The sequence below is a fragment of the Merops nubicus genome, unplaced genomic scaffold (assembly GCF_000691845.1).
Source record: "Merops nubicus isolate BGI_N331 unplaced genomic scaffold, ASM69184v1 scaffold22115, whole genome shotgun sequence".
In the NCBI taxonomy this organism is placed as follows: Eukaryota; Metazoa; Chordata; class Aves; order Coraciiformes; family Meropidae; genus Merops; species Merops nubicus.
Genome location: NW_008610566.1, coordinates 7,055 through 18,923, shown reverse-complemented (window position 1 = coordinate 18,923; position 11,869 = coordinate 7,055). Strand labels below are relative to the sequence as shown.

Genomic DNA, 11,869 nt, shown 5'->3' with positions numbered 1-11,869 from the left:
TCACATTTTTCACTGCTTCATAAAGTACCAGCAGCAGTCACCAAGGGACACGTGCAAAGATGCTGCTTTCCTACATTTCAGAAACAAATGGGAAAAAAAGGAGCAAGACACGAAGTCAGTTCTTTCCAGAGGCAGGAAACAAGAGCGAGGAGTGGGCGATGGCAAAGGCGCTGGGCACGGGCGCACCCCCATTATCTCTGCCAAGCACACACTGGCGCTCGCAGGCTCATGCCAAACCCAAACTACAAAGCTGGAAGCAACTGTTTGTGGTTCAGCCAGATAAAAATGTTTGCAGATAGCAAACCAAGAGACAACAAACAAACCAGCCGTGGGGCTCAGGGGCCGGATTCTGCTCGGTGCTGCTGTGCTCCCCAGCAGAAACCCATCGGGGGTGGCGATGGCACTGGTGTCACCTGCCCATGCTGGTGCCTGCTTTGGCGAGTGAGACCTTTGGTTTTGGAAGGGAGGTGAACGCTGCACAGCCCCATGGTGGGGGTGACATCTCAGCACCCATGGGCCACCAGCGGTCCCCTCCAAAATCACCGACGGGATATTTGCTCAGTGGTTTCCCTGCTGGGAGAGCTGGCGGGCTGGGAAGCAGCCCAGGGGCGCCCTGCCCCGCCTCGGGGACCCGAGGCAGTGCCACAAGCTTTCCTTCCTGCCTCGGGTCAGCAGCTCTGATCAGGCTCTGGGCAGGAGTAGCAGAACTTCTGCCATGGTAGGAGTTCAATCGCACTTTCTAGCTGAACCACTAGTCAGACCAGCAGAGACCCGCTGCAGTCCCAGGTGGCAGGTACTGGGGTGTGTCCCATGGTGACTACATGTACCATACCTCATTTTGATTCTTTGAATTTCCTTAATCTTTCCTTTTTGGCTGCAGGGAAGAAAAAGCCCCTTTCTGACTTCTCTCCTTCTGTCAAAGAGACTCTCTCTGATGTCCCCCTCTCCAGCAGCGAGCCAGCAGCTTGCTTCACAAGCAGGACCTCAAGGATGCAAGGACATGAAAAGTAAAAAACAAAGAATTGGAGGAAATTTTCCATGAGGTGGATAATGTGTTGCTGCCTGGAAAAAAAAAAAAAGAAAGAAAGAAAGAACTAGCTTAGATCCTTTTTGTTTTCACTCCTTGCTATTCACAGAAGCTCTGTGTCATCGGAGAAGAGACACAGCAGGGAGCTGGTACTTGCTTTGCCAAGGCAATGAGAAGGAATAGTCTCTGTTAAAGACACCACCCTCGCAGGGATTACAAATACAAAAGGAGATGAACTTATCCAGTTGAACCTAATCCACAGAAAACACATCGGGGAGGAGCGGGAGGAAGGGGGGCACCTGGCTGTGGGTGACAGGCCAGTCAGGGGCACACAAATCACGTTAAAAACCTATAAAGCGCCAGAAAAATGCATTTTAATAGGGCAGTGCTTTCACTCCCACCTGCCTGCCTAGCTCCACGGCTTTTGCTGGAGGAGACTGATGCCGAGGTGTCGGGACGCCAGCCCAGCACTGGGACACCCCGAGGCTCTCGGTCCTGCCAGGGTGGCAGCTCTGGGGGCACAGCAGGAGCCTGTGAGCCACAGGAGGAGGGTTCAGGACATCTGGTTGCCTGTAGGTTTGGTGTGCAGGGGCCAAATCCTGCAGGATTTCCATGTGGGCACAGGTACTCGGCTGCCTCAAGCTTAGATGAACAGCTCAAAGGGTCTCCTGGTTGCTGTGCACCCTGAGAGGAGGGTCCCTGGTATCCAGCTATGACTGAGCACCAGAGATCGTTTGATTCCAGAAAATAACCCACAAATTACTGCTAAAACCAGTCACAGCGTGGTTTCGACTGTTCAAGTCAGGAGAAGAAGCACTTTAAAAATTAATAATTGAAGAGATCATAAGGCTTTATTAGCCCTACAGTAACCATAAATGCCTTCTGCTAAGCACAAAGAAATGCTCCACCAAAAGTGTCACAGATGATTCCCTGAGACTTCCCAGAGCTCTTTGTGATGATATATTCCATGAAATGCCCAAAGTAAAAGCAAATAGCAGGAATTTTTTATCAGAATTAAAGTTTCTTGGTGAAATATGCATCACTCATATTCCACAATGATATTTCATTTTATAGACAACATAAGATTCATAATGCCTTTAAATAATCATATCCTCACTTCTAAGTGATTAGATTTTGTAAATGATGGGAAGAGACAAGCAAACTGTTATCCCTTAGAACCTCAGTGGTGTTTTGAAGCAAAGATTATTAAATGTGATCACAGCCCCTCCACAAGGCAGGCAGGCACCGGTCACCGGGCCCCGGAATACAGTGATTTAGTCTCACTGGTAGTTAAATGATAGCCCAGGAGGGTCCTGCACTGGGCAAACAGCTCCAAACTCCAACAGGCCAACACCCACCCACCACCCCGCTGTCACGTCCATCACACTGCAGAGCAGGGAGTCAGCTAATGCACAACAGAGGTTATCAGAGCCAGCGGCTCTGGGTCGATACCACAGTGAGTGGAAAAACCATTATGGCCAAAAATTATTCTGGTGCATTTGCATAATGCAAAGAAAGTCGGGAGGGGAGGGGAGGGCATCACCTTGCTCATGGGCTCCTGACTTTCACCCCAGTGGTGGGATGGACGAGGGTGTGGATGGTGCTGGGCTGTTACGAGGCAGTGCTCTCAAACAGCAGATGAGGGCTGTGGTTTATGGAGTCAGAAGGAGCCCTGCCTGCCCCCTGCCTGCCCCCTGCCTGCCCCCTGCCTGCCTGGGGCCAGTCCCGAGGAGCCAGGTGCTCCATTGCCCACCCACCTGCCTGCAGTGAGAGCAGCTCTCCTCTTTGCAGTGAGGGTAAAGGGAGGGAAGGGATGGACAGAGGGGGGAAAAAAATCCCCTTGTGAGGAGTCCTAATTCCCAACCAGCTGCTGTGTGGAGAGCTGGGGGTCACCCTGAAAGCCCAGCAGCAGGAGCCCCAGCACCCTGTGGCCCCTCTCTGCCTGCACAGCACCCCAGCATGGAGCCACTTGCCCCCACCCGGCCTCTGCCACACTGCTTAGGGTTACAGGGCTCCACATGCCACCCCTTCTCCTTCCCCTTCCCCATTGGACCCAGAGCAAATACACTCTCCTGGCTTGGTGCAGCTCCTTCAGACACCGCAGCAACACAGTTACCCCAGATGGAGAGCAGGGGGTACAGGATCTCACTGAAGAGACATTTCCAGCAATGGGGAGCAGTGACCAGGGTTTGATGCCATTTCTGCCCCTCAGCAACCAAAAGTCATGAAAAACGGGGGACTAGGGGGCAAACGCCCTTTTAAAAAGGGTGGAAGAATGATGTAGCCCGGGCAGCCCATGGTAATTGAGCTGGGATTACCTCCATCACGTTGTACAAACGGGCTGCAAAGCCCCAGCCCAGCCCCAGAGTCTTTCTCTTCTGCTCCATTTCCCCCTGGCTGGAGTCACGGCTCCCTTCCACCCCCAGCCCACCCTCGGCGGGGAAAGGGCCCTGGCTGGGGCGAGCCCCCGGGAGCTGCAGCAGCACCTCTGCTGGCAGTGCCACCGAGGGCCGGGGCCGCGCTGGCTGCCCGGGGCACCCGGAGGGACCCACCACACCCCCTCCTGCTGCTCTCCACCAAAGCGATGGCTTTCCGGGGGAGCCCCAAAAGCAGCCCCAGTGCCCCCCGGGCTGGCGGTGCTTGGCCGGGCTGGCGGAGCCAGGGCAGTTAGCACCATCTATTGTCCAAACCTCGCAGCAGAGGAGCCGCCCTGGGTAACGAGGGATCCCTGTGTGCAGAGCAAACGGCTCTTCCCCGCGCCTGAATCATTCAGGACTGCTCTCCTGATAAACATTGCATCTGCTTGGTAAGAAACGCCTTCCCGATGAACGCCAGTGGGCTTTGGGGGTTGTGTCATCTCCAGCTGCAAGCTCTCCTTCCCTGCCTGCACGGAGGTGTCCGTCTTAAGGGGGAAAGAGAAATGTTATGAAAGACCTCAGCAGCAGCTCAGGCTGTGGAGCAAAGCCGAAGGGGACGGTGCTAAAAGAAGCCAGTACCTGGCTCAGCAGGAGCTGGATGGAGTCCTGTGTCCCTGCATGGGACCTTGTCTGCAGTTCCCTGGAGCAGCCCGGGGAAGCCAAAGCAGCACCCTTGACTTGCAGAGCAGAAACGAGCACCCTGGGAACAGCTACAACAGCAGTTAAAGGAGCCCTGAGCAGCATTTACAGGGCTCTGTTGCCTGAACGAATGCGCTTCAACGTCCCTTTTGTCATGAGAAACTGCGGGAACAAAGCGCGGGATCCCCTGAGGCCAGGGAAGTTTGTTTGTGATCACCAAGAAGAGAAACATGCTGTTGCTCAAGCCTGGCAAGGAGCTGTTCTTCCTGAGCCACCCCTTGCAAGGAGGCAGAGCCCATTTGCCCATGTGCGATGGGCTGGGGTACTGGTAACCCTGCTGCCGAGAAGGGGGCGGCATCCAGCAAGCGCTGGCAAAGTGTGTCAGGCAGTCCCATCGTCCTGCACCCCAGAGAGATCATCCCTGGGTCTCCTCCTCACTGCTGGCTTCTGGTGGCCCCCAAATGCTAGCTCAGCATCCCCACTGTGTCCTGCACCCATGGGGCTCCTGTCCCCTCCACCACCTGACCCACGGTACCACCACTTTGGGTGAGTGACCCACCCTGCACAGCCCAGCTGGGCTTCCCTGTGGCCCCACAGAGCCCTTGTCCTGCCCTGTGGGCTGGCCCAGCCTGCACTGCACCCACCCAGCCCTCCTTGGCCACGGCTCCCTGTCCCTAAGCCACCTCCCTGCACTCACGTAGGACACTCCAGTGGAAACATCAGGGTCCGCGAGCTTGGAGCAGGCATTGTCCTTGCTGACCATGGCACTCACTCTACAGGCCATTTTCCTGCTGTTTCTTTGGAGGTGGCTCCTTGGCACCCACAGGCATCTAGCACCCCGTGCAGGTGTCCACCAGGTAATGGTGGGGACGGGCGCAGGGTCTGTCTGGCCACAAGAGCAGACGGGGGGCTGCTGGCAGTTCCCAGCGACAGGGCCAGCAGCACCCCTGGCATGGATGCCAAGTGGAGGGCCCGCTGCTGCACCCAGCCCTGGGCAGCACCAAACCAGCCCCACCAGCCTGCCCGCCCCGTGGGGTAAGCAGTCTTTGCCATTTTTGGCAAAAGGAGGAATGTGTGTTGTTTGTGGGACGTGCCGTATCCAAGGACAGGGGGATGAGGAGGAAAGGGCCAAGCACCCCAGAGGGACAGGCAGCCGGGGCAGGGGCTAGGTCCCAGCAGAGCTGGTGCTGGGCGGAACACAGCAGCCTTGGGAAGGGACAGCCAGGGGGACAAGGGTTCCCATGGGCTGGGCTCCACCTCAGCTCCCTCCCACTGGGGAAGGACAGCAGTGGACAGTTAGGGGCTTCTTACCCAGCCCCCATGGCAGGGGTCCTGCCCACCTCCCCCTGAGGCAGCCATCCTGACCTCTCTCTGGCCAAAGCAGCTTTTCACCCCTCAGGTGACACCAGTGGGGCTCGTGACTGCGCTGATGGAGCACGGCTGATAATGAGCCTCCTGCTCTGTTTTGTTCCCATTTATAGACAGCTAAATATAACTTGCTGCTTATTTTTAATTCTTGGTGAAAGCTGGGATCCACAATCCATCAAATCGGTTTTGTACTTTCCATATTTGCAGCCTTGCATCACATCCAAGAGAGAAAACAAAGTCATGCTCAGCACAAGGTTTGCAGCCAAGTTAGGCAGAGGCAGCGTGTCCCACGCTGGAGAACTGGTGGCCATGGTGCCAAGTGCAGAAGGTATTGCAAGAGTTGCAGAAAAGTAGCTTCCTCTGTGCCAAAAAGACACCCCCAGACCCAACCAGAGCTGCTACCAGACCAGCTGTGGGCAATGCTGGTCCAGTCTGCATTTGCTGGCAGGTTTTGCTTGTCACCAGGCAGAGCAAAGGGCTTTTTGAAGGTTTTCCTATCTCCCAGGCAGGAGCTGACAGGATCGTACAGCTCCCTCTGCAGCAGGGACAGGAGCCAGCAGCAGCTCACAGACCCACTGTGTAAGACAACGGAACCGCGAGCAAGCACGTCGGGGGTTGTGTCAGCTGGTTGTACCCCAGAGAGAAACTTCCAATTTTCAAATTCTAGCAGCCTTATAAATATCCCCATCATGCATTTCAGGGTTCAAGCTGAGAGCTGGCAGGGAAACCAGCCTTGTCTTGCTCACACCCCAGGCAGAGGCTGCTGAAAACCTCTCATCTCCACTGTAAAACCAGTTCCTATTTCAGTTCCCAGGTCCTACTCCTCCTTTCATAGCTCAGGAGATAAGACTTTGACAGAAACATCAGCATCACATTTGCACACAAACACACACATGGCTCCAGCAGATCACATTTATAAGAAAACAACAGATCCAACTAGATTCCTGTCATCTTTTACTGGACTTGCACGAGGCACTGTTTTAAGTCTCCACACTACATGGGAAAACCATCAGCCAAAGAAATATAAAAAGTTCTTCAAATGCTGGACTAAGGGCTTGACCAAAATAAGGCAAGCAGCTGTCCTGCAGCTCCTCCCTTCTGCACTCTTCCCCTCAGGTCTTCAAAATTCACCCTTGCTGACTCCCAGTTCTACAAATAAGACACTATTTATGTGTTCATTTATGTGTCCTGTTAGTCTTTCCAGACAGCCAGGTCTTTACAACAGCTTAGTAATTCGGGATACTGTCCTGCTGACTTTCACTTGGATGCATTTCCCTTCTCCCAAGGACACCAGCTCCCCACACCCAGTTGCAACAACACACACCACACTATTTTCTCCTGGTCCTATTTTGTTTGCCAAGGGCCTGCCCAGCTAATCTTGAACTGCCCCAGAGCAGCTGGAGAGGAAAACCTCTGCTCTCCAAGGTCCAACCTCCCTTTTGGAAGGAGGGAGACACAGGGAAAATAAGACTTTGTTTTGAGCTGAAGCCAAAACTAGCTATAGGTCGAAAGCCACGTGTAGGGCTGAAACTGCTCTGATGATTTACAATAGTGCTGCCACATCCTGGGCTGGCTTAAAACAAAACTCTTCCCCCAGTGCTGCCCTTCCTTGTGGGCAGCTTTGCCCTTCTTTGGTGCGGCAGCATCCTCCCAGCAGAAACAGCTCTTCCCATTAAAAGGAGAAGCCAAAACTTCTCATACAATAATTCATGTCCTGACACGTTGAAAAAAGCCCACTGGAGTGCGTTTACACAAGGCTGTAGACACACTTTCTCCATCAGCTAACAATGTTTCCCAACTCCCACAGCCCAGCAGCTCCTGCTGTACAATCCCAGCCTGAGAGGCTCTCACATGGACTTCTCCAGCTTTCAACCATCGCTCCTCCCATTCTCATCACATTCCCAAATCCATCTTTTCCCCGTTAAGGCTATCTTTGCAAGCTATCAAAGTGTGACTGGATTATATAAATGGTCCAAAACTTAAGTGATGGCCAGGAAAAATTAATGGGAAAACTCAACTTTTAGGTCAGCATGCGCAATAGCAAATGGAAAATGCAGCATCTGAGCTGACAGCTCCCCGTGCCCTTAGGGACAGCCATGTAGGAGCTGGACTTCATTTCCAAAGAGGCTGCAGCAAGCCAACTAGGACTCTAAGCAGCTGGTAAGCATGATTATTTTCTTTTCCCTCTTACTAAGTTCAGGATTTTCTCTTCTTTTGGGATGAATCAGATAGACAGACTTTTCTGTTTGCAAGAAGTTTCCTTTCTTAGAGTTATTCTCAGAATAGCCAGTGAGGATTTTAAACCAAGAATAGACAATCTCCCTTAGATACCTACTCCTGTTTTTGGAAACACTATTTAGAGATCAAAATGCCCAAATCAAAAGTAGTCAGGAACAACACTGAAAACTCAGATGGCTCTAACAGCCAGCACTGCTCTGGCACCTTTTTATTCACCTCTTTCCTCAAAGACTCCTGAGAAGATTTGGTTTGCCCCAAATCTCCCTGAGTTGTATCAGCTCCTTGCCAGAAACCTGCAGCACCCAGATTCAAGGTATGAGCACCCTGGAACAAGTCACCACTGGAATGTCAGGAAAAACTATGCTACAAGGAATTAGAAAAAAAGATCAGTATAAGCCAAGCCCCTGGTTAATACCCTTTGAAGAAAATACTGGAGTTGGAAAACAAGTGGACTTTTTGTTGTGTGCTTTGCACAGAGAGCCGTCAGGGTTTTTTAAAATATATAGATATAAAAATATAATATTCATATAGCATTATGTGAAATTTAAATTCTGAATCATGGTCTGAATCCCTAAACTTAAAAATGGCATTGCTCCTACAGATGGTATGCTGATTTCTGCTGATAAATAAGCAAGCTTCATATAATAAGTACGAGCTTTTAATCTAGTAGCTGCTAAAGGAATAACTGAAAGCCACCAAGAGGACTTAGTTCATCTATCACTTGTCCAAAAGGTACAACTGACAAGATTATTTCATGTTGCACTGTTAAGTATTAGACAGAAAGACCAAAAGAAATGGGAAAGATATAGTAAGGGAATATCACACCTAAAGCAGTTTAAACTCTGAGCTAGCAGATACAGCTTAAAACTTTCCCATTTTAAGACAGGATTTGGAGGGGCCCTCGGGAGGAGCAGTATTACTTTCCTTCAGATATGTTGACTCAAACTTTAGTATTCCATGCCTCTCTGCTATTCAGGGGTGGGGAGTTTGTTTCACCCTCCCCGCAATTAACTTTTAAAACTAACAGAGTGATTAACTACACCAGGAACAAATGATGAGGGTCCCAGCACGCTTTCTCCTTTGCTCACTGCTGCTGCTGGGCTCCCATTGCACAGAGGTGGCTGCCCAGGATGTCCAGCCAGACCCTAAAATGCCCTGTGCCAACTGGATGGGAGGAGCACCGGGCCACCCTGGCCACAACGGGCTCCCCGGCCGGGACGGGAAGGATGGAAAAGATGGACCGAAGGGAGAGAAAGGAGATCAAGGTTGGTGAGGAACAGAGGGTCTGTCAGTGCTGGAGCCTGTGGGCAGCCCCAGGCCCAGCCCTGGCAGGTCTCATGTCTGGTGGGTCTGCCTGATCTTTGTCCAGATGGCTTTTGAATACCTCCAGGCGCGGAGATTCCACAACTCAAGTCAGAGTTTGGTCTGCTGGTTGTTTTTCCAGTTAGTGGCGTTTTTTCAGACACGCTGCTCTCAGCAGCTCTGCACATGGCTGGCAGGGGGTGACTGGGCTTTCACTCGCTGGCTCAGCTCAGGGGGGTCACCCAGCCTTGCCTCAGCTCCGTGCTACAACCCCCTCGGCGTTTCGGGCGGGCAAGTAGCTGCTGCCAGCACAATGCAGACACCCCCCCATCCCCGCTCTGTCCCCCAGGTCCCCCAGGTATCCCAGGCCTTCCGGGACCACCAGGAACGCCAGGGCCACCAGGAATTCCTGGATTCGCAGGGCGGAAGGGGGAGAAGGGCGAAGGTGCCTTCATCCACCGCTCTGCCTTCAGCGTGGGGCTGACGGAGCGAGCCCCCCACCCCAACGTCCCCATCCGCTTCAGCAAGATCTTCTACAATGAGCAGGGCCACTACGACGCCAGCACCGGCAAGTTCCTCTGCGGCATCCCCGGCACCTACTACTTCGCCTACCACCTGACGGTCTACCTGGCCGACGTCAAGGTCAGCCTCTACAAGAAGGACAAGGCGGTGATCTTCACCTACGACCAGTTCAAGAACAACGTTGACCAAGCCAGCGGCTCCGTCCTGCTGCAGCTCGGCGCCGGGGACGAGGTCTGGCTGCAGGTGTACGGGGACGGGGACAACAACGGCATCTACGCCGACAACATCAACGACTCCACCTTCATGGGCTTTCTCCTGTACCCAGACCTGGATGCCCATTAAAGCAGGGGGCGCTACACAGCAAAGGATGAGGTGGCTTAACCCCGGACGGTGTCGTGGGGCACTGGCGCTATAGCTATGCTGTATTTACCCCAAAACTGCCTTTTGCAGGGAGACCATTGCCAAGGGTGGAGCCCACCTCCTGTGAAATCACTGAGGTTATGCACGAGCGAATTCCAGGGCTGCAAGAGTTCCCTCCTAACTCTGCTCTTGCTCTCCTTGTGAAACCTGGACTCATAGTCAAACCCCACTCTTGCTACATCATGAAAGAGCAACCCTCAACATGGCCTAGCTTTTTTTAAATTTAAAAGTGATAAGAGAAAAACTGGTTACATTTAAATAGCACATCCTCAATTTCCCTTTTCTAACTGCCTAAGTTCATTTAAACCACTGGTACACATTTAAGAGGGAGAAGACAATTCACAGAAGCCATCTCTGTTCTTGTTTTCATCTGGAACAGATGGCTTCATTTTTTCCATCATAACTCCCAGTCTTATTGGGGCCTTTGACTTCCACCCATGGTTTGTTTCCCTTCTTTATCCCAGATCTTTGAATATATCCAGATAAACTTTCATTTATTTTAATCCTTTGATTGTTCCTGTTATGTTTATCCCTTATGGTTATCTTTAATGGCCACAGCGTGCTTCTTTAGCGCAGGGATCTTCTCTCTTGATTTATCTGAAAAGCCTTATGAATGCTGGTGAGGCTACCCAACAAAAGTGCCCTGTTGCCTGTGTGGCTTTGGGGGACCCCAGATGATCACAGACATGTTTGCCATACAGTTGTGATGCTCAGAAATGGATGCAGCTCCTCTGCAAACACCATGCCTGACCAGGGAGCAGAATGTCCCTCAAGGCTCCTGGGCAGAGAAGATCTCAGGGTGGAGGTGTCCCTTCCAAGTCACTCACCTGGCACTGGTGATGGCACAAGTACACGTTCAACTCAGAGGCTGCCAGCATGGGGCACATGAGCAGCGGTTTCCACCTGCATGGTGGGATCCTGTCCCAAGTGCAGTCAGAAGTTGAGATCCAGCAAGCACATTTCCACTTTTCAACACCGCAAGTGTGCCGTCAGTCTGCACAGCAGCTGGGCAGAGCTTCAGGTGATGGTGCAACCCCCCACATTGAGCGGGCTCCTGCCACAAAGCCCCCCAGGAGCCGCCCCAGCTCTCTACAAGGCTACCTTACTGGGAGAAGAGTGATTAGTAGCAATCCCATCAAACTGCTCTCCAAGGAGCTTGCTTGACTTTCAGCTAGAAGAGGATTGATGCTTTCTCAGGCTCAAAGAAGACTCTCACTAAGCTTCAGAACAAGCTAACACAGATCAGAGCTAATGTGTTATTGCCAGCACAAAACAGCATTAAGAGCTTCAATTGAAATTACTTCCAACAGTAGCATTTTCTACACTCCTGTGAATTACCACATTATAAATAAAAAAAACCAATAAAAACCTTTTTCAATGAGAACGCTCCCATGTTTTTGTACATGTCATTGGGAAGGATTTGAAGAAAGGGACATTCTCTCAGCCTCACCATGCAGCCCAGGGAAACAGACAGATATTTGTCAAGGTGGGGGCACTGTGGGCTGGCATACACAGGAACACTTCCCTTTTGCTTTCCACAGAAGTTTCCTGCCCTCTAGCCTTCATCAAGGCTTCAGCATCTCACCCCCTCACACTGTATTGCCTCCTTTATGGGTAAGATGAGCTCTGGTTTCCAGACTACTGACCCAAAACCACTGTGCCTCAATCTACTCAGAGTGACCAGCCAGAGGGAGGGTCTCCACTGGCCCGGGAAGCTTCAAGCACCCTAAATTAAGCAAGGGCCAAACTGATGTGCAATCCGATCATGCTGAATTCAGAGAGCTGGGAAAAACCCTGCTCCTGTTGAGTGAATGAAAGGGAAGGGATCAGGGTTTAAAAACACCCGCAAACAACAAAAAGAAACCAAACAAAGAACCTAATCCATAAATAAAAGATGTTAAAATGCAGCAGTTGCTGGATCAAACGGTGTAAGAGG

At 51.9% G+C, this 11,869-nt stretch overlaps 1 protein-coding gene across 1 annotated transcript; it reads left to right on the top strand.

Moving 5' to 3' along the window:
* Positions 1–8,839: 8,839 nt before the first annotated feature.
* ADIPOQ (adiponectin, C1Q and collagen domain containing) lies at positions 8,840–9,855 on the top strand. Its single transcript, XM_008940963.1, has 2 exons — positions 8,840–8,954; positions 9,341–9,855. The coding sequence occupies exons 1-2, from the start codon at positions 8,840–8,842 to the stop codon at positions 9,853–9,855; spliced, it is 630 nt and encodes a 209-aa protein (XP_008939211.1).
* The last annotated feature ends 2,014 nt before the right edge of the window (positions 9,856–11,869 follow it).

What these genes read in the sequence shown, in the direction of transcription:
- ADIPOQ (XM_008940963.1), top strand. Translation starts at nt 8,840, where the DNA reads ATGCCCTGTGCCAACTGGATGGGAGGAGCACCGGGCCACCCTGGCCAC. An exon ending in GGGAGAGAAAGGAGATCAAG is followed by an intron (nt 8,955 to 9,340) that starts GTTGGTGAGGAA and finishes TCTGTCCCCCAG; the next exon opens with GTCCCCCAGGTATCCCAGGC.